The 22480-nt window shown below is 33.9% G+C and overlaps 1 protein-coding gene across 1 annotated transcript in view; it reads left to right on the forward strand.

The window, feature by feature from the left end:
- Positions 1–7489: 7489 nt before the first annotated feature.
- The window catches only part of LOC118196618 (serine/threonine-protein phosphatase PP1-beta catalytic subunit), a 38024-nt gene continuing 23033 nt past the window's right edge, over positions 7490–22480 (forward strand). Inside the window, exons 1-2 of the mRNA XM_035368088.2 lie at positions 7490–7629; positions 17222–17353. Of these exons, the coding sequence (XP_035223979.1) occupies positions 7578–7629; positions 17222–17353 (184 nt within the window). The 5' untranslated portion in view covers positions 7490–7577. The remainder of the gene's footprint in view (positions 7630–17221; positions 17354–22480) is intronic.

The raw sequence follows: 22480 nt of genomic DNA on the forward strand, positions 1-22480 counted from the left end.
TCGCGCGCTAGAGATGAAAATGCTTTTTTTCCTCTTTTTTTTTTTTTTTTTACCCCCGTACAATGTTGGCATTGCTCGCTTTGAAATCGCTGGGTTTCTTAATCAAAAACTCATAAATGCTTTAAAAAATATGAAATAGATAATAAAACAAATTCCCAGTTCCAAATATGGGCCTCCAGATGCCTACATTAGGATGGAGGATTATGTTATTCAGCATTTCATGGCACTAGGTACCGTTGTTTTATCACAAACATTCATACATTCTGCAGATTCCTCATTATTTAATTTCTTTAAATATAATAGAGTGCGATAATACTTGGTGGCAACGATTTGAAAAGTGAAGCGCCACAAAATGGCAAAACGAAATTAATAGGCCCTCTGTGCTAAAACGTATTATTAAAAGTATCACACTAGTAGTAGTACAGCTACTGAAAAAAATATTTTAAAGCTATTTTATAGTTTTATAATTTTTTATTTTTATTTTTATTTTACAGTAGTGTGAATTTCGCGTAATGAACGACATTCCTTTTTGTGGTCACAGTATTATTCGTAAGGTATTCAACTGTTAGATTTTAAAGTAAACGTAATTCTTGCTGTACAAGAAGCTTATCGGATGTCTATATTTGTATTAACTGAAGAAGGTTTGTGTGCTTGATAAACTTGTTATCTTCTACATTTTTAAAGCATACAATTACAATTTATATCTATAATTTCAGGAACAGCATAACCTTTCTTTCAGTAGAAATTGCGTTCTTGTTTTCTGAATGTGGCTGCAAATACTTTCTCAGTTCATCGCAAATTAAAATAACTATAAATTTTGACAACCTGAAATACGCAATGAAAACATCTTTTGGCAGAGCAAAAGCATCAACATATTTTCTATAAATTCGCCACCGATTCAGATATCTACGACCGTATTCTTCGTTTAAATATGAAAAAATCAGCGGCGAAAACACATACAAAGCCATTGTCTACTTAGTACGTCAACTGCACAACCCTGATTGACGACGCGGCAACACTTTTTCACGCGCTTTCGACAACTTCCGTACTCAGAGAATATAGGATGTCGGGCAGACCTGTTTTTTACTAGCAGCGACATCTGGCGGCCCACAACTTGCTGTCGACTCTCGTAGCGTAGAATAACCGTCCTGGACCTCTCGAATACGCGTTGAGTATGTTTTCAATTACACCATGAAAAAGCATGCAGAAAGAAGGGAGAAAATATGCTATGTACTCCCTCTTTTAAAGGCGACTTGGGATTAAGGGACACAATCGTCAAATCCTAGTGATGAGGAATTATCGTCCAGCACCTTTCTCTTCGGGCGCCACTTGTAGAGTGAGTAGGTTTCTTGATGCTGGACCCGTGAAACTGAGCAATGCCCTCACCGAGACTCGAACGTGGAACTCTCGAATAGACACCGAGTGTGCTACCACACGACTGAGTTACACCACGAATGCATTCTGGAAAGAGGAAGAAAATACCTTATATCCTTATGTATCTCTTTTTGTAAATGTGTAACCAATTTTGCTTGAGTTTATTATTTTCGATTTTCTTATGTGGATATTAGATCTGATATGTTCATGTTCACCAGTCAAATTTTTTAAAGTTTTTATATAACTTTTTAAGTTACATTGTGGCTGCTGACTGAGCTATGGGTTTTACGGTAACGTAGGTTTGGCTACGTTAAAAGGTATTTCTCCCGCCTTCTTAGCGAGCCTTCGTGGTGTAGTGGTCAGCACACTCAGCGCGTAATTGAGAGGTCCGCAGTTCGATTCCCGGCAAAGGCGGTTGCTAATTTTTCATCTCTCTTGCTTCCAAAAAAATCCTAATGACTCTACAAGGGGTGCTGGGGATTGCGCCCCTTTTAATTACTAATTACTTTGTTCAAATAGTTGAGTCATAGATCAAAGAGGATTTATGCTTTTTCTCAAAAATTTGAAATTAAGAGATATTATAAAAAATTTTCGCTTTCCGCACTGCGTGCTTTCTTGGTGTATCGGCTGGTAGTCGAGAGATACGGAGTACGAATTCTGGCGAAAGCGCAGTGGAGGTTTCATTCAATGATTTCACCGAGTCGGCTGAACTTTCACCTTCTCGCATTCAGCTTGTCTTTGCTTTTTTAAATAATATCTTTATTTTGAATTTGATCTCAATCTGCACAAAGCGACATTTATCAACAAACCACTTAACAACACTGGGTCACATTTGTTTTCGGACGCCTTTTTAAAATTTATTTGCATAGATCTTGAACTAAATATTGAAACATGCACTCCTAATGTTTTTCTAACATACAATTTTTTTCTCTATTTAAACCTTGTTTGTTACAAAATAAATATCATCAAAATATTCTTTGTAGTAAAATAATATATTCATTCTGACACTTATATTTCTGAAATTTATTTGCTCAGATCTTGTGTACGAGACCTAAAAATTTTGAGTCTGTGGTTAAGCATGAATTCCACATTTTCCCCCATGCGTTATATTTTCTCTATATTAAGACTTTTTTTTATAACATAAATATCGTCAAAATGTTTTCTGGCGATAAAATAATTTATTCCAAAAGTTTTAATCAGTAACTCATAAAATAATAGTTAGACACTCGATAGTTTTGTTCGAATTCAGTCCGGGATTCGACGATGTTATTTATGTTAATTCTTAATTCCCCGAATTAAAAAAGCAAATTCTTATCGCTCCACAAGTGGAGACTGAAATAAAATAAATGGATAATAAATCGTCGGCACCTCGATTTGACTACCAGATTGTTTCTTTCCCAGTCGCCCTTTAAGGGAAAGATATGGGAAGGCTAGGGAAGAATGTAAGGTATATTCTCCCTCCATACTCTGCGTCTTCATAGATTAAATTGGAAGCACTGTAAATTGAAAGTTGTGATTACGTTTCACGATTCTATTTTATTCAAAAGTTGGAGAGCATCAATTAAATCGAGAATACACGAGTACATCAAGAGTGAATACATTTATTCCAGGAAAATTCTCACGTAAAGGATTCAAGCAACTCAAGAATTAAGGTTCCAGTTGAAAACAGTAATATTTAATGAAGAACTTATTCACCCCCTTTTTTTCCCACTTTTGGTTTGTTTATGGTATAGACTTGAAATATCGGTTTGAAATTACAAATTTGATCGCCAATGGACATACTAATTTTTGTAATTTCTGTATCCGTCTTCAGAGGTTATAAGTAGCGCGTAATAATAGGTGAATATCCTGAATAGATGAGTGTAGATATTTAATTTATTTACATTCAGTACGCATTCACAAAGAGTCAGAAATAGCTGCGGCTGCTGATATGTGGGCCAACTTTTCAGCAGTCGTATCCTACTCATGACTGACGAAGGGTCGAAAAGAACTTGCAGAAGATCATCGCAAATGAAGCGTTGTACATTGCTTAAAATAGTGACAGTAGTGCGCTGTCGAGAGAAAACTTCAGGAATGTTTCCATAAGAGTTGTCAGATCTTTAGTATCAAAACTTCAAAGATGCACTGCTGACAGCTTAAAATAGTGACAGTAGTGCGCTGTCGAGAGAAAACTTCAGGAATGTTTCCATAAGAGTTGCCAGATCTTTAGTATCAAAACTTCAAAGATGCACTGCTGACAGCTTAAAATAGTGACAGTAGTGCGCTGTCGAGAGAAAACTTCAGGAATGTTTCCATAAGAGTTGTCAGATCTTTAGTATCAAAACTTCAAAGATGCACTGCTGACAGCTTAAAATAGTGACAGTAGTGCGCTGTCGAGAGAAAACTTCAGGAATGTTTCCATAAGAGTTGTCAGATCTTTAGTATCAAAACTTCAAAGATGCACTGCTGACAGCTATAGTATCTGAGGTACGAGAGGGCCATGAACAAAATAGTCTCTCCTGAATCAAATTAATATACTGATGCTAGAACCACTACGACGTTTTGCAAATGTAATTGGCAGATAGCATTCCACACTGTAAAGAAAAAAAGCTCCAGCTGTCCTGGCCCTAGAGACTTCATTGAGAATCCTTGGAAGAATCATTCATAAAAAGCAATACATAAAAAGCAAAGTAATCATTCATAAAAAGCAATATAATCCTTTGAACATGAAAGCCCTAAATTACATTTTATAATTTGCAGAGTAAAATATAGTGAAAAGAATCTAATCTAATAATTAGTGAAAAGAATCTAAATATTAATTGAATTTTAATTAATAGAATATTATCTACATTCATAAAAATGTGTACAAATAGTTCTGTGTCTGTATCAATCTTGCTTTTTAAGCAAGAAGATGAGGACTTTGGCGAACGTCGTTTCCTCCAAATCCGTGAGGATTAATACTGAAATTAACAACAAACGTTTTTACAACTTTTTATTAAACATTTACAAACATCCATGCCTTCTCCTCGATTCGAACCCGGACCTTTCGCCACGGCAGTCAGCAACGCTAACCACTATACCTGTTGGGCGGAAATTTTGTACATATAGTTATAATCCAACGCATAAAAACGTAAAGCTTCCTCTTCCACTGCGAAGCTTGGCTTCCTCACAAGGCATATAAATGCTTACATTTGAAATAGCTAAAACAAAACTATAGCGCCATATAGTGATTGCGACATTTTTGGACCCGTTTGTCTACTATGCAGTTTCACCTCCTTCTTTATAATCCGTACTCCATGATTAAATCAGTTGGTGAATCAACTTCAGTGTCTTTCTGCACGGTGGATCAAAATTTAACTTTCAGTTGTGTGCACCGAACCTTTTGTCTTCTGTCACGCTGGCCAAATTGCTTGTTTGGGAATTCTAATTTCTCTAGGATATGTTTAAATCATGCTGGCTGATGTTCAACTTCCTTAAAATGGTATGTTCGAAAATTGTAAGAAAAATGACAAAACACTTTTAGATTGGCCAATAGACACTGAAATAGCATTCATGAAAACAGCTTTTGACTCATGTACCCAGCTTTTCTGAGTCATGTAAAGAGCTTTTGGCACAAGTCACAAATTTAGAGCATCCAGAACCAAAAACGATAATTGCTCTTATGTTCGACATCTCAGTAAAAGCTATAAGCACTTGCGTCCACAGCTTAACGTACTAACATGTTAACCACTAGGATACTTTTTGAGAAAATTGAGTGATACTGAACAGAAATGTAGTACGCATGGTAGAGAGCTTTTGACAATATTTACAACTATTAAATACCTCAGATATCTGCTTGAAGATACGAATTTTATAGTGTTTATAGATCATAAGCCACTCGCAAAAGCATTTTTCCAAAAGTATGACAAGCTCTCCCCAGAACAAGTTAATTAATAAATTAAATTAATCAACTTAATTTCATACGTCAATTCAGTACTGATATTCAGCATGTGAGTGGTGCAGAAAAGAGACCAACGGATCCACTTTCCCGTATCAAAATGATTACTAATGTACCTCCTATTAACTATGACTCGATGTCGCAAGCACAACAGAATGACACAGTACTCTAATTCGTTTTAGACAAAGAAAATTCATTTCTGCAATTAAAGAAGATAAAAATGCCTGAGAGTACCGTAGAACTATTTAGTTACATTTCAAATGTAAAATGCGTCTTTTTTTGTTCCAGACAGTCAAAGAAAAATTGTCTTTTCAGCTCTGCATGACCTTTCCTATCCTGGATCAAAAGCAAGGCTGAAAATGGTAAGTGACGGATTTGCCTAGCCTGGAATTGTCACGAGTTTCACTAAAACTTGCATACAGTGTGAGAAGGTTACAGTATCTCATCATAAACACTTCTCTTTAACTACTTCCGAAGCGTGTTCAGATCACGTCCGGGTCACCAGTTTGCGTTTTTAGATGATCATTAAAACCTAATTTATAAAGAATAAATTCTTCTAATAAATAAAAATGTATACATAGTGTTTGAATGACAGTAATATCAGCTCCTTCTAAGTACGCCTCATCTTACTTGTATCTTACTAATTTGAGCGTCGCCACTGGTGTAGTCCTGAAACATTTCATCGAGGACTTTTTCCTCTTCCTACACTGTTCCTGATCGACGTGATGTCTACTTAGGAAACTCTATAATTGCTTTTCCCTACGAGTTTTTCAATCTAAGGTTCTCCCTCTTCTATACTCGGGCACATTACAGATCGAAAATCGTCAACATGGTTAGCCCGGAATAGCGCTGCCGCGCGGGTGCCTTATATTTGTGAACTGCGCTCGCCTGAGCGTTAGAAGGGAGAATTGGGATACGACGTCAACGTTGAAGAAATTTGAGGGGGGGGATGTAAAATGCCACACTTATTTTCGTGCAGAAACTTTAATTTTAATTGCAGAAATTGTTTTTTTAATTGTCAAATATATTTGGAGTTTTATGTTTTTATGTATTCGCCAATTTTTAGCGAAGATGCTTCGAGTTTCTATATATTTTTGTCTTGTGGTGAAGTGACAACTGAATTGGTTGAGTGAGAAATATGAAATTCGAGGAAATATATTTAAATGAAGTGCAGCAAAAAATGTATGTATTTAATAGGCTGTACAAGTCATGTGATGTTAATCTTAGATATTTTATTTACCGTGTCCAATATCCATTCACAGTGCCTCGCATGCTATTTGTATACTCAGCTGAATTTGCATTCTGCGTAACAAGCATCTTTTCCGTTAAATCTTCAGTACATCTTCGAGTTATAAGCAATGTGTAACTATATTTTTTATACATACTCCATCCAGCCCAGAAGCTATAAATTTAGCTCTACATAGACAAACCCCCCCTGAGAACGGTTCCAAAGGTTTAACCTCTTTCTCCGATCTTTGGAGAGAGGGGTACTAATGTCAATACGCCGACACTGGTCATCTATTTGCTACCGGCCAGTCGCTGGGGCTCCCCGTCGCAGAGGGACATTTCCCAACGAAACTGGGGCGCTACTCCCGGGCAACTAGAGCCATCCTGCTCTAGGACTCGCTAGAACCACGGGATGGCCAATAAGTGACCTTTTCGGGGCCTTCTGAAGCGATAGGTTCATAAATTTTATACCCTGTGGCAAAAACTGCCTAGGTACAGATCCTTTGCCAGTAGCTTCGTAGAGTTCTCTACGTCGACCACCGGAGGGGAGAGATGCAATGCGTAAGCTCAATATGAGACTATAGTTTAAAATATTGAGCTAGTAAGAATACAAGCAGAATTCTAAATACTAGTATGCAGGTCCATGCTAAATTGTAATATATTAATGTAAGAGCAATGAACACAAACAAGTAATCGCTTATTCCTAGTCTATCCTGAGGCTACAATTTTTAAAGAAGTCTTCTGATATAATACAAATTAAAATATAGATAGATAGCTTGCAAAGTTTTATACTTTTCCCTTTCTTGTGGTCTGCACGAGATTTCCTTCTAGTCAAATCTGTAAATATTTAGATGGTAGACCAATAAAATTAAAAAAAGAAGAAATTCAATGGAAGACTTTCTTTAGTAACGTTGTAAAATTAAGACCGAGTTTGTGAGCCTGAGCATGAATTTTTTTTTTTTACACCTGTCAAAATATTTCACCCAGCGGGTTACTTTTACACTCATCATTTTTCTAAAATGGCAATGGTCTTACGTCCACTTGTCGTCATCATCTGAAAATGGCGGAAAGTGAGTTGAACGTAGATAGTATTATTTCAAGGTTATTGGAAGGTAATGTCATTTTATAAAATCTTAAAATGATGTCATTAAGTGAAATTTATTTTATGCATTTGATAACCACATTATGATATTAAGCATCCTTTTGTAGTTTAATCTTTTCGTATGTTTTTACTGCATAGTAAACAAAAATGAAGGAAGACAATGCTTTTAGTGTATTTGTTACATGTACACTTTCGTGAAATTTTCCGTACTTTCATATGATGCTGTTCAGGGAAATGCTGACTAAGTTAGTTTCTCGGATTATCATGTTTACACTTTTCCTGTCGATATGCTTTGTGACGCAGCTGTTAAAACTGCTGTATGTTGCCGAAATGTTAAAAGTCTCGGGCGTAGAACTAACAGCGAATTCTAATGCCTTTCCATGATTCATGTATATTTCATTTAAAACTTTTAATTTTTACGTTTTCGGATTTACTGTTTCGCTTACTAAATTAAATGTGATTTTGTTTTGTTATTCTGAATGCGAACATAAGCAGAGTATGTTTTCTGTTTGAAAAAGAAACCCTGGTGTCACTTTGTTTGGAAATGAGTTGGGCATTTCTCTAAAATTAGCTAATGTTAAATTTGATTTTTTTTAATGTTAATATACTGTATTATTTATCATAGAGTATACTTTTCTATTATACTGACCGCATGAAAAAACATTGCTAAAATATGTAATAATGTGAAGTTACCAACAATGTGATCAGCTGAGACATCTTAGTTTTTTGAGTGGAATTGAGCCAAATATTCATATACAGTACAAAGTCCGAAATCCGGATGTCCATTATCCAGAATAATCTAAAATCCGGACCTCAAAACCAACAATGTTTTTCTCCTTTTCTCCAGATTTAAACCCCCCTCCGCACATAATAAAACATCTGGAAAGTCCTGATTCTTAATTTCACTTCGACACTAAATAAAGTACCTTGTTATTGAAGAAACAAGTATTTTAGCATAAATTTGTACGATCAGTAATTTGGCTCCGTTGCTGCATATCTGCTTTTTGGCATGCATCTCAAATCAAAACATTCCACATAGATACGTTGTTGATCTGATGCCAACCTGACGAATCATTATTTATTATACTTTTCTTTCATCACTGCGTGTTTATATCAAAACATGACAACTTGAGTAATGACTCGTGTAGTGATGCCTAAACAATTTTTTATGTTAATAATTGAATAATAAAGAAGTATGGTAACTTTTTATGTTGACATTATGCTTGGCGATGATTACAGAATTAAGTTAAAAGCGCTAAAAATGTTGACAAGGAAAAATTTCTTTGCATATGCTAAAAATAGATTTTGTTGATGATACTCATAGACCCAAAGATTACATTTAGGGCTATTTCAATTAAGAATAACTGATTTGTCATGCACATAAACCCAGAACCAGCTCCAGGGCTCGTATGGCCGCAAGGAGTCGCATACTTGAGGACCCACAGAGACTGCCCCAGGCGGTAAGATATCTAGTTCAGAAGTCAAACAACAAAAATCAGCGTTATATTTATAAAATTTTCACAGGACTAGTTTCGATGGTTTTACCGAACCACCATCTTCAGCTGCAAAACCGCAAATGAACAAGATAGGAAATAATGATTAGATAAGATAAGAAAGCCTGGACAAGAATAAGCATGTGGCGCCATCTGTTGGTGAAACCAGAACTAAAACATAATTTCTTTAAAGGCCGAAGGCAAATTTGGATTGGAATTAGGATCGTTAACTAGAACAGAAAGATTTTTATGAATGTGAAATGCCTCTAGAAAATCCAGTTCTCCAATGGAAGATGTTTTTTAAGAATTTTGGCAGCAGAAAAACTGAAAGTGTGGTTTTCGGACCAACAAAGTTGAGCAACAGAAGACTTCTGTGTTTCCTTTTTTCTAACATGTGCCTCATGTTCCTTGATGCGAAATTTTGAGGCTCTCTTAGTTTGGCCAATGTAAATTAAGCCACAGTGGCAAATATGTGCGTTGCACATATTTTGCAGAAATTTAACTTTCGGGTTGTTTATTCTCCCATCAATGAAATTCCGAGTTCCATACTCAAGGACCCTATTCCGGATATGAATTCCTGGGGTATTTATAGGATTCCTTGCCAGTGTGGTTTAATTTACATTGGCCAAACTAAGAGAGCCTTAAAATTTCACGTCAAGGAACATGAGGCATATGTTAGAAAAAAGGAAACACAGAAGTCTTCTGTTGCTAAACATTGTTAGTCCGAAAAACCACACTTTCAGTTTTTCTGCTGCCAAAATTATTCAAAAAACATCTTCCATTGGAGAACTGGATTTGGCTGATCTTTACAATATGGTAACTGGTAGTTTGGCGACATTTTGGAGGCGATAAAGGTTACTACCTGGGACTTTGGTAATAATGTGAGCAGTACTCAGTTATGATTACGCATTATTTTGTGTGAGGGAAACGAGAGATCATGGGATATGTCATGTGATATTAATGGACAAATTACGGTTCTTTAATCGGAAAAGGGGGGAAATCGGGAAAAAATCCGGATTAATGACTTTTGACTGTATGTTCTTTTTCCGGGTTTAAAGATTCAGAAAATTGTTATGCATTTTCGTGAAATTTTTCTAATTTATGAGAAAAAAGCAGTGTACATGGATATAATGAAAAGTGTGCGCAATGCCATTTTTGTGCAATTCTGGGATGTTTTTTTAAGTAAAAATAAGTCGACGTGTACATGGTTTAGTGATATTTTAATTAAATGATAGTTATTTTGTGAATTTTATGTTTGTAGGAATTTGGTACACGTTTAAGTTGAAGTAAACGTGCATGGAAATAATTTAAATATTTGATACTAAGTATTTGTAATACTTGCAGTATGAATTCGTTCGTGACGTGTATAATATAATAGATGATTTAGAGGTAAAAGTTTTTGGATATTTTATTTATTTTATATGTGGAAATGTTCATATTTGGAAAGGGTATAAACTTTTTCGCGATCAGGTAATTTCATATATGTTCTTTTTACCGGGTTTAAAGATTCAGAAAATTGTCATGTATTTTCGTGAAATTTTTCTAATTTATGAGAAAAAAACAGTGTACATAAATATAGTGAAGAGTGTGCACAATGCCATTTTTGTGCAATTCTGGGATGTTTTTTTAAGTAAAAATAAATCGGCGTGTACATGGTTTATGTGTACGTGTTATTTTGAAAAACGCGTAAGGAGTATGGTATTGTGCACTTTTTCCCAATTTTGCAGTGAATATTTGTCATGATTAAGCAGTTTTGTTAGATAAAATTTCTAGCATAAGTGTAATTCGGCTAGTAGATTGTTGGAAGATGTGTTCAGTAGATAAAAAGAAAAGAAACATGTCTTTACTTCGTGAAGACAAAATGGCGGCGGGAAAAAAAAATAGAGGGTTGCTGGAGAGTTGGTCGCCAAATTTTCGCGAAAAAAACGCCAAGTTACCATAATGTAAAGATCAACCCTGGATTTTCTAAAGGCATTTCACATTCATAAAAATCTGTCTGTTCTAGTTAACAATCCTAATTCCAATCCAAATTTGCCTTCGGCCTTTAAAGAAATTATGTTTTAGTTCTGGTTTCACCAACAGATGGTGCCACATGCTTATTCTTGTCCAGGCTTTCTTATCTTATCTAATCATTATTTCCTATCTTGTTCATTTGCGGTTTTGCAGCTGAAGATGGTGGTTAGGTAAAACCATCGAAACTAGTCCTGTTAAAATTTTGTAAATATAACACTGATTTTTGTTGTTTGACTTCTGAATTGGTATTTGTTCGGCATGTTATTGTGTCTTAAGATATCTAGTGCCAGCCCTCAATAAGGCTTAAGTATATGTGGAAATTTATTTAGTCACAGGTCCTTAATTTTGGCCCAAATCAGAAGGTCCTTAATTTTAATCATCTGAAATTTCTGTCTGTTTTTACGACTGTCATTTTGAGTGTGAATTAGCATTTTGGAGGAATATTTTTGGTGATTCACTGCCATATACAGTCAAAAGTCGTTAATCTGGACTCGTCGGGACTTCAGCGATTCCGGATTATAGATCATCAGTTTAAATCTGGTAAGATGGCATGCAGAAGTTATAAAATTTAAAATATGAAACCGTAATTTATGAAATAAAGAAAAATTATGATCTAAAGGGTATCAAAATTTACAAAAAAAAAAAAAAAAGCTTAATATTTATTTGTTTGCTCTATTAAACATTTCTTTCAGTGTAAGTTGTTTAAGTTGCTTCGTTTTTTGTGTGATAATACATTCTCTTTAATTCTATAAACAGACATAATTTCTTGTTCAGTTACAAAGTTCCGTTCAAGTCTTATAATTGCTGTGTCGAGAATACCGACTAATTTGTCAATCGAAATTTTTTCATTTTCAATAACCTCTGTTATTTTTTTCGCTGTCGGAAGCGAATTATAATGACGAGGAATTTGATTTAAATCATATCAAAGACGGAGTACATCGAGTTGAAATACTACACTTAGTAAGGAATTATAAGCCAAATAAAAATAAAAACATCTGCCCAGAAGATAAGGATAGTGCTGACAGATCAACTTCCAATTCATTACGCGCCACGGTGTTAAAGATAAACAAAGTTTAGATAAATAAATGTTAAAGTTTAGATAAACAAAGGATATGCCTTTATCCATTTTTTGCAGCAATTCCACTTTTTGTTTAATGGACTTCGAAACATACTTTCGCTTTGTAGATCCTTTACATATTAGTAAATATATATCAGAAATTCTTTTTGACATAATCGAAAGTTCAAGCTTACTTTTATAAAATTGCTCTAACAGTCTGCAAAAAATAATAAGCCGAATCCAATTCGAAGATTAAGGAACAACGCAATCTGCAACATTTACTGAATTAGATAATTTTAGCTTAGCTTATACCGTCCGTTATATATGAAACGTGCATTCGTAAGCGCAGAAAGTTTGTAGCTTTGAGGTCTGAATTATAGATCATTCCGGATTATGGGTGTCCGAATTAACGACTTTTGACTGTATATGGTTATTTTTTCAATGGGTTCATCAGTTATAATTTGTTTTTATTTCTAATATAAATGATGGGATACTCAAGTTTCTAAGCAAGAAGTGAAACGTAAGCATTTCAAAATTCATTTTTTCTAATAAAGAGCTCTTAAACAAGTTTTCACTTTTGGGGATGTGAATTCTTTTATTAAACGGTCCTAAATTTGGCGACTTTTCAGCATTTGGCAATTTTAGGATTAGTTTCTGTAGAAACGTTTTAATTCCAGGATCTGAGAATTTTTCGACAATTTTTTTTTAAACATCGTAACATTGATAAATTTCATTAAAACAATGGTAATATATTGAAATTGGTTTAATCCTAGTATCCGGTGCTTTTTTTTAAACATCGTAACATTGATAAATTTCATTAAAACAATGGTAATATATTGAAATTGGTTTAATCCTAGTATCCGGTGCACACAGGATTTGGCTACTTTTGGTGACTTTATGATGAGCAGTAAAAGCGGGACATATACGATGAGTAGTTAACCGCTCATTCAAAGAAAATATACAGTTAAACATAGTATATACTATGTATATAGTATATATACTATGTGTGTATAGTATATATATAGACGTTCTTTGGGTCATTTTTGGTGTTGGCGATAATTTTCAAAGTAACTCCAAGGCTGCACCGTATACTAGGATTTTACCGAAAAATTATCCCTACCATTTCTGTAACAGCAAAAAGCCAGAAATATTTTGGAAAAAAGAAAAGGAGAAAGTATAAAATTAATTTTATAGAGAAACATGCACATTCTGAAAATTTTGAACATTCTGAAAAAATTACATGGGAAAATCTCTTACTATGAAAAAATAAAAACAAGACATTTTTAATTAATTATATAGCTAATTTTGCATTTGCTTGTGCTTTATAGCATTACACCTTGTTTATTTTTCAGATTCAAAATATTATATAATAAGTTGCCAAAATGAAACTTTATAATATGACAGCAAAAAATAAAAATGTTTTATGTTAATGTTTTTTAAAAAAATATAATTTCAAGGTAAAATCCTAGTATACGATGCAGCCTTGGCGTGATTTTTGAAAATTATCGCCAACACCAAAAATTACCAAAAGAACGTCTATGTATATATAGTGATAGTATACTATACACTATATACTATCACTATATACATAGTATATACTATGTATATATATATATAGTATATACTATTTATAACTACATATATTCTTTGAATACCCGTTTACTACTCATCGTATATGTCCCGTTTTTACTGCTCGTCATAAAAGTCGCCAAATCCCGTGTGCACCGGATACTAGGATTAAACCAATTTTTCTTTAGGATTTTAGACATTGCAGCTTGAAATGTTTAGAAGGATTTGAAGGCAAAATTTATAGACCCACGATTCTATAAGATTCGAGAAATATATTACAAAATGAAAAATGTCTGCATGGTAGCAACACGTAACGAATGTATTTTACAGAAAGTTTGCAATGAATGTCTGACTTTTTGGAGAGCATCTGGAAGTACAATAAAAACATAATATTTGAATGTTTTACTTCCGATACTAGAATCTTAACATGTTTATCTTCTCTTTATATTCTCTACTTTTCACTAGACACAAGCATGGAAAATATTAAAAATGCTTCTAATCTTATCACTTCAGCAGGCAGTATAGAAAGGGGTTTTTTTTTTTATTAATAAAGAAATTGAAAACTTACAATTTAAAAGATCCATCTAATATTATGTCTTAATGCATCATACACATAGCTGGCACTAGGCATTTTCCCACCTGATGAAATCTCTGTGGATCCTAAATTCTGCTGCCTAGTGCCTTTCTAAATTTTGCTTCCAGTGCCTGCTTTAAATTTTAAATGTTTTGCCATTTCTAGATTTTGTTCTTCAGTTTGTCACTAAATTCTAGAAATTCTGCCACATCAGCTCTGTAACTGGCCTTTACTGTATATATTTCATATTGCTTCTGAATGTTCATATTACTGAAGAAATAAATTAGCCGCTTTTCTGTACATTCTAAATGCATTTAATGTTTTTTAGAATAACAGAAATCTTAATTAAATCCAAAGATTCTAAAATGAAAAGGAAACGTGTTGAAGAAACTGAATACATAAAGAAAATTATTCTTCAAAGATATGTGCAGTTATTAATATGTAAATTACCCATTTGTTTATGATTTCAGCCTTTACTATAATTCCCCATTTCTATTTCCTCATGATAGAGTTATTGAACCAGATTAAATTTAAATTAAATTATATAATGTTTGAGAACTAGTCCACATTATTAGTTTGAATTTAACTCCTCCTCTTTAATTATGTCACTGTGAGCTGTAATTGATTTTGTTAGCATCAGAACATGCCTTCATGTTCTAAGTTCTTTTTAAATAAGAGGCTTATTTAAAGCTTTGTCTGATATTGTAGTTAATTTCATACATAACGATAATATGCTTCACGTATGTCAGGGGTTTGGACTATTTAATTTTTACCAGATCAATTAAACCCTCTTAGATACATTGTGGAGAGGTTGACAAGTTAGGAGATAAACACGCAGATACTAGCGAGAGCATTGTTTTGCACATTGAAACAAATCTCCAATTGTTAGAAAAGATGCTTAGAGAGAAGGAAATCGATATAAACTAGCCAAAAATGTCTGGAAGGGCTTCAAATTAAAATGACGGATAAATATTTTGTTGAGTGTTGTTGTTACAAAAGATAAATGTTTTGTAGCTTTTAATGTGTAATTATCGTAATATCATTTAAAAATCTGTGTCACATATTATATATATTTTAAACTGTGAAATTTTATTAGCTTTTGATTTTAATAGGGCTTTTTTAACAAATATTGTTAAAAAATAAAATTTAATAGTGGTCATGTAAATCCATAATGACTAAGGTTATCAAACTACCTAATGTAATTATTTATAACTAACTGCTTACCCTAAAAAATTATCTCTACATATTAAAGCGAGTTATTGCCTTTCATTAATATTCACTGTAGTCACAAGATAAAATATGAAAATGTAAAAATTCAAGTAAAACTTATTCTATGTATCTAAAGTTTTACAAAACAACTTGTCACCTCTGGTGCTTTAATGGCTTATTCGAACCTTAAAGTACTGGGTTTACAACCCCTGAAACTGTACACGAAGCTATGACACTAATTGCATCAAACAAAACTTGACTAACTTTCAATGCTTGCCAATCGTACCTACATCTGGCCTTTCAGGTTTGTTCTAATCTGCAGGTCTCTCTCTAGGCAAGCAGCAGTGGTGACAGCATTCAGTCTTTTGTTATGAATCATGCTGATTATGATTTTAATGCTCATTTTAACCTATGCTGTTTGACATAAAATCTACTTAATATTTACTAAACCTCTAGACTGAGCAAGTATGTGACAAAAGGAGACATTAAAAAAAAATTGTTAGTAAAACATAACTAAAACGTCACTTATCTTCTTTCAAATATGTCCAGTTATTTATTATAAGTGTAAAATATTTAATGCTACACGATAAATTTCATAATATTTATTTTATTCTCAAACATATTAATAATTATGTTAATTAAAATATATTTAGTAATAATGCATCCTGCTCACGGATCTCTTTTATTTTTAGGATGGTATTAAAAAATGAAGTTCAGGCATAGATATAATATTTTTAGTTGAATTTATTCAGTTTCCATTTGCTCATAGGTCCTTAATTTTTTCTTAAAAGTACGTAATTTTTGTGTGCAGAAATGTGTACGAACCCTCTATTCAGAACTCTGATAAGCCTTAAGAATGTGCAAGAAATAGCTATAAGTATAATAAGTAGCTAAACTAATGCAATTCAGGCTTAATTCTCTCAGTGTGCTGTAGACACAAAATTAAAATTAACGCAATAACTTGTAGTTAGTTGCCTAGCAAAACAAATGTGCAAAAATAGTAAAACAAAGGTGAAATTTTCCAATTAACGGATTTTGTAAAGGCCTCTTCTCTCATATACATACGCCCTAAAATCACCATATGTGGCGATATGTGTTCTGCGACGGTTTTGGGGGACGATGCTGTTTGTATGGCAACTCTTTTGGGCTGTACTTTTATATGCTCCCTAATTTCACCAAATGTGGCGATACGTATTCTGTGCTGGTTTTTGCGCAGTAGCATGTTATATGGCAACCCTGTTCATGATGAAAAATCTTTTGCTGGAGTGGTTTAATTGCTCGTTGGTTTGTGTCGTGTGTGTTTTGAAATGGCCTATGTTGCAATCATAGACGTGGTGGCAAAATTCGCATATTTTAGATTGTGTGAAAAGTAAATTTAGTATTAAAAGGTACAATGTTGTTAACGAGTCTTTTGTTTTGGGTGTGTTAATGAGGATCGAAGCGTATTTTTGGAATTTCTGTAGGACTTTTAAAACGGAGTCCGAAATGTGGAGCTGCTATGAGAACTCGGACGTAGAAGGGCGTTTCTGATATTTGTGTGGATTTGCAGTCAAATGGTTGCTGGTAAAATATGTACCTTTCAGCGGAGTTTAAGATTTGGGTATTGTTGAATTTAGTTGTGATTATAAAACTAGAATGGCTGTTTTAAGGTGAAATCTTTAATTGCTTTGTGTTTTAATTATTGCAGTGAGGGGTTGCAGGCCTGGGAAAACTGTTCAACTCACTGAAGCTGAAGTCCGTGGTCTCTGTCTGAAATCCAGAGAAATATTTCTCAGCCAGCCCATACTTCTGGAACTTGAAGCACCTCTAAAGATTTGTGGTAATGTATATTTCATCTAAAAGAATATATATAATATGTAAAAGAAGCTTTAAAATATAAGTACGCTGTGTATAGCTAACTCCTACTGTAAGACAATTTTTACTTTCCTGTGTGTAGAAATCGGGCCGAAATTAGTGAAAATGTTTTACTAAAATGTTTGTATAAACATTGTTTAAAATTAAATGTTTCTGAATCTGCAGAAGATATTTCCTATTTCCTAACTTATATTGTATGATGCTTTTTTTACTGCAGTTATTTAAAACGTTCTTTTAAAACACTGTTAATGGGCATATGTGCTTATAATGAATGGAATGCACACAGAATCAATGATAGCTTGATGAAATTTATTAAAAACACTACTGTTACTGAATTTTTCCCGCTAAAGTACTTGGACAGCTCTTTTCAGTATGATAGAGTACAGTCAGTAGTTATTTCAAACTGCTAAGAATGCCTGTCTGCTGAAAAGTTTCCAGTGCCTTTGAAATTACTTGACGGTATAGATAGTTAATGGCTGGATACAGTTACATAGTGTTCAGACTGAAATGGTCACAAAGCTTTTGCCAAATTTGGCAACAAAAATTAGCTGTTCAAATCATCGCCAGTTTAGCAAGATAACCCTTTATTCAATGTTAAATAGACTTGCCCCTGTAACCCTTATTTTGTGGCGATGCTTCACATCCTGAGGAATTTCATGTTACATTGTATAAGAGATACTATAATTTCACTAAAATTATTTAACATACGTACAAAACTGTTGACGATGCACCTGTGCAATACCAGTGTAAAATTTTTACTGTATTTTTTAAACCTAGACTTAAGGACACTCTCCTCAACTACTATTACTAATTCAGTAGCTTGCAGTCCATGATGGACTTTGGCTTTTTTTAGAATTTTGTTCCAGCCTGTTTTACTTTTGGCCTTAGTCTTTAAGTTAATGACCTTTAAATTATACATGTTTGTCTCAAGACAGTGTAGTCATCTGAGTTTTGGTCTCCCTTTCGTGTCCTTATACATTAATATTTTTTGGTAGTTATATTTTCGGGCTCTCTGGTTAGGTGAGAGTATCATTTCAACTTTGAATGCTGATAAAATTTATGATGTCTGGATGCTCATACATCGTGTAAATTTCTGCATTTCTTCTCTAGACCTTATATATTTCAATACCTCCAACAGTGTTTCTTAAAATGTCTCGAAGACTTTCTGTATCCTTTTCAGTCAGTGTCTATGTTCCAGCTCCATATGTCAAGACAGATATAATTAAACATTTGGAAATTGTCAGTTAAATTGTTCTTTTGATAAAGTTTTATTTCAGGATATGTCTTTAAACCAAAGAAGCATTGGTTCGTGAGTGTTACTTAGCAGCAAGAACTCTCAAAATTGATGCCATCCTTAGAAAGCGAGCAGGAAAAGGAGCAGTTATTGCTTCTTGCTATGCCACTGTAAAGGAATCTGATGATGAAGATTTTGTCAATTTGTTGTACGTTGCACAATAATGACTTTTCGCCAGTCAATACATACAGTGGTCCAGCCGAATCAATACCACTGATCTCGAAAGCTCCAGTACATTTTATACAGTCCGTTAGTAGGGAGCAATGGCAAGTGAATAAACTACCCTTTGAATGTTTTGCAAATAACACACTTTGAGCAATTTCTCTTCACAAGACGTCTCACATCGACAATCCAGCTATCTTCCTGCAAGTTGGAGATGAAGGTTCCTGTACCTGCATGTTGCAGCTGCTAATGTTTCTGTTCTATTATTCAATGAACTAGTATGTGGTTTTCCTGGCAGTAAAATAGGACACTTAAAAGTCTATGCCTTCGTCATTTAAAGCTAGTTTAGTTTTTACTCAAGTCCATAATCATCCTTAAATATATGCATCCCTTTTAAAGTTTTACTATCATTTTTATGAAAAGTTTTGACCTGGTTTATATATTTATTCTTCAAAGTCTACTTCTTCTGAAGTTAACTCTTACATTTTCTATTTTTACCACGAGGACTGCTAGTAAAAAGTTTAAATTCAATCTAATACTCTCACATTCTTATAATAGCTAGAAAATTGAGTAAATCTATCCGTAAAGTTTGAGGTCATACAGGTAATGCTAGAAACAGCATTTTCCTTTTTTTTTTAATTAGCTGTTCTTTCATCTACTTCTGACTCATAGATGGACGATTTATCTGGCTCTTGTTTAAACCAGTCAGGCCTTTCCCACTATCTGTTTTGTAGTGATATTTTGGCATAGCACCCTTCAGAAGGGGGGGGGGAAGGTCAGCCGGATTGATTGAATCTGGCACATAATGCCAGTATTCTGGATTTGTACATCTCCTTACTTCAGCAACCCAATTTGTTGCAAAAACACTCCAGTTGAAATCTCTTTTGATCCAGGTCAGAACTACAGACAAATCGCTCCAAAAATATGCTTGACACTGTTGATTGAAAAGCTTCAGTGACTTGACAATAAAAACGAGTAACTATAAGTGCTCCAAGCAACTCTAATTATTCATTTGGTACTTATGTATTATCACAACCATGTTGGCGCGATTTGTAAGTTTGAGTAAAAATGTATGAATAGAAAGAAAATGTACATTTATTAATTACAGATAATTTTGAATACAGTTTTTTTTATATTATTTTGTTTTAAAATATAAAATAGCAATTAAACCCTTTCGGTTTCGAATTTGAATAAGTTGCAGAATTATTTTTTCGGCGGAAATCTTTTGGCTATTGCTTTTAGCACTGACTGAAAACCGTCTTCGCCATTAACAGCTTGAGCTTGGCGCCATAAATTCGATAAGGTATGAGTCAAGATGATGACGGGCTGTTCCTCTCTGTTTTTTTGTTGTGCCATTTGGCTGAGCCCCACATGCGCTCTACATGTTGTGTGTGAACGCCCGTGTTGGGATCCACAAAGTTATATTTGTAATTAACAGTTCCATGCAGAAATCCAGCATTTTCGAACTCACTTGTATTGTATCCTTTCCAGCAATCCGAATAAATGATGCTTCCTTCCTTGATATTTTCGCAAATTTTTTTCCATGAGGGTAACGGCGCTTCTTTTAGGTACAGTAATGAAAAAAGTAATTAAAGTATTTCAGGGCATTCAATCTAACCAGTAAGAAAAATAATTTCTTTACGAAAAACTATGTATAACACGTAGGGTTGCCAAATTTGGTGATTTATGCAAATTTTGGCCTGGTTGCGTTAATACGTAAGTACCAATCTAGGTATAGTCACTTCTTTGGCAGTCGCTACTCTTGATTTACATATTACTAAATGTACAGAAGTTTTGGCTTCAAAATATTCATGTAAGGAAATGCATGTCGCATAAAATACCTTATTAGCATCACTAAAATAATGTAACATGATAGAGCATTCATCAAAAGGTCCAATAACATGTCTTCTAAAAATTTTACAATAATTAAAGAAATGTACCTTTTTGAGCCAAGCCTGAAATTCTATACCTTGCGGAAGACTTTCATGCTAAAAAAGTTGCATCTTCCGGTTTTTGTAGAATCAGTTTTAGGATTAGTTAGACTAGTAAATTCAATATGGTCAAACATTCTCTGTGGAGCTTGACAGCAAAGATCTTTTTGTATGGGCACTCTCAGAAAGAGTCAAAGGTGTTAAATTGCAATTAATTTCATCCTTTCATCAGTCCAGAATTAGAATGATCTTTTGATTGGAAGTCATGCTTGTGTTTTTGAATGGTGCAGCAATCCACCCATTAAGATCAAAACCTCCTGAAGACATCAAAGTTTAGGTTTCCTCTCTGAATGTGACTACTTCCTCTTTGGTTTCGAAACTAGCTATACAATTCTTGACATGAAAGGATTTCTTCAATCTGAGCACCGCTCTTTTTAAATCTTGTGGAACATTATCCAAATAGTGGGAAATTATTGCTGCCAGCAGGAATGGATTCAAAGAAATGCTGGACATGACATCACAGTGTGTGTAGGTAACAATTTCTGTTTCATTTGTATTTTTCCAACACAGAAAATTCAAGAGTCTGTGTCCCTAGCAGATAAGCTGATTTGTAAGAAGGCTTTCTTAGTCTCGGCATTAACACCATTTGCATGTTGGCGGGATTGTATCAAAAGTTTTGGAGAATTTCTATTAAATTCGCCCTCTTTGCAAGGCAAGCATTCAAGCAATTCCCTTTTTCATCCTTCAGCGATGCATCGAATATGGGTTTCAGATAGATAGTGACCAGTTTTACTATTCTTTTGAGTTATTTTGATTATACCTTCTTCCTGCCAGCTTTTAATAATACTGTCGTATTCTGCAAAATATCCCATCTTCTGAAGTCTTCGTGTATTGTCAAAAAGTCTCTTTTCTGTTTTATTTGTATTATCTTCAAGAATTTGATAACTATCCTTCCAAGGTAAACAGACTTCATACCTATTGCCCTCGATTATTTTGATGTTTTCTCGAAAGAATTTTATGGTTTCAGTATCTTACAGGAATGTAATTCTCCTTTTTTTTTCCCCTACTTTAATCTTTAAATGAATATATCTATTATAATATGTTTCATTCATGTCAAAATAAACTAAATATTCGCTTTCATTGTCATCTTTCAACAAAAGTTCAGAAATTTCTGATTAAATTTCATCTGAAGATGGCAGCTGAACTATATAGGTCAGAGTTGCAATGTCTCAAAAAACTCTCAGATTAACTACTGTATGGCAGGAGTTCTGCTGCCATGCCCCTCAGACATTGGGTATAGTCATTGCCCAATGACTTTAAAGCCTAAATATTACTCACAACTACAAGGTTTCATAAATTCCCTTTCATTTTCTCTCAAGAGTGGAATGTTAACTCTGGGCAAAAAACTGTCAGTGTGTTTTGCATAATTCACTTGCTTTCTAGAATTTTGCACTAATTTTGGCATCTGAAAGATACAAAATGTAAAGCAATGCAATGACACTGTAATCAATAAAAAGATTTTTTTAAACTAAAGAATATTAATAACTCGCATTAAAGAAGGAAAACCATGATAAAAAATGTAAGAAATAAAAGTGGCCAGTGATATAGATTAAATGATGAAATATTTATTTCAATACAAAAGGGGAAAAGCCATAAACTTGAAAAAAATAAATTAGAATATTCAAATTAAAAAAAAAAAAAAAAA

The sequence above is a fragment of the Stegodyphus dumicola genome, chromosome 11 (assembly GCF_044657685.1).
Source record: "Stegodyphus dumicola isolate Sdum_Otavi_A_Nest chromosome 11, ASM4465768v1".
Lineage (NCBI taxonomy): Eukaryota > Metazoa > Arthropoda > Arachnida > Araneae > Eresidae > Stegodyphus > Stegodyphus dumicola.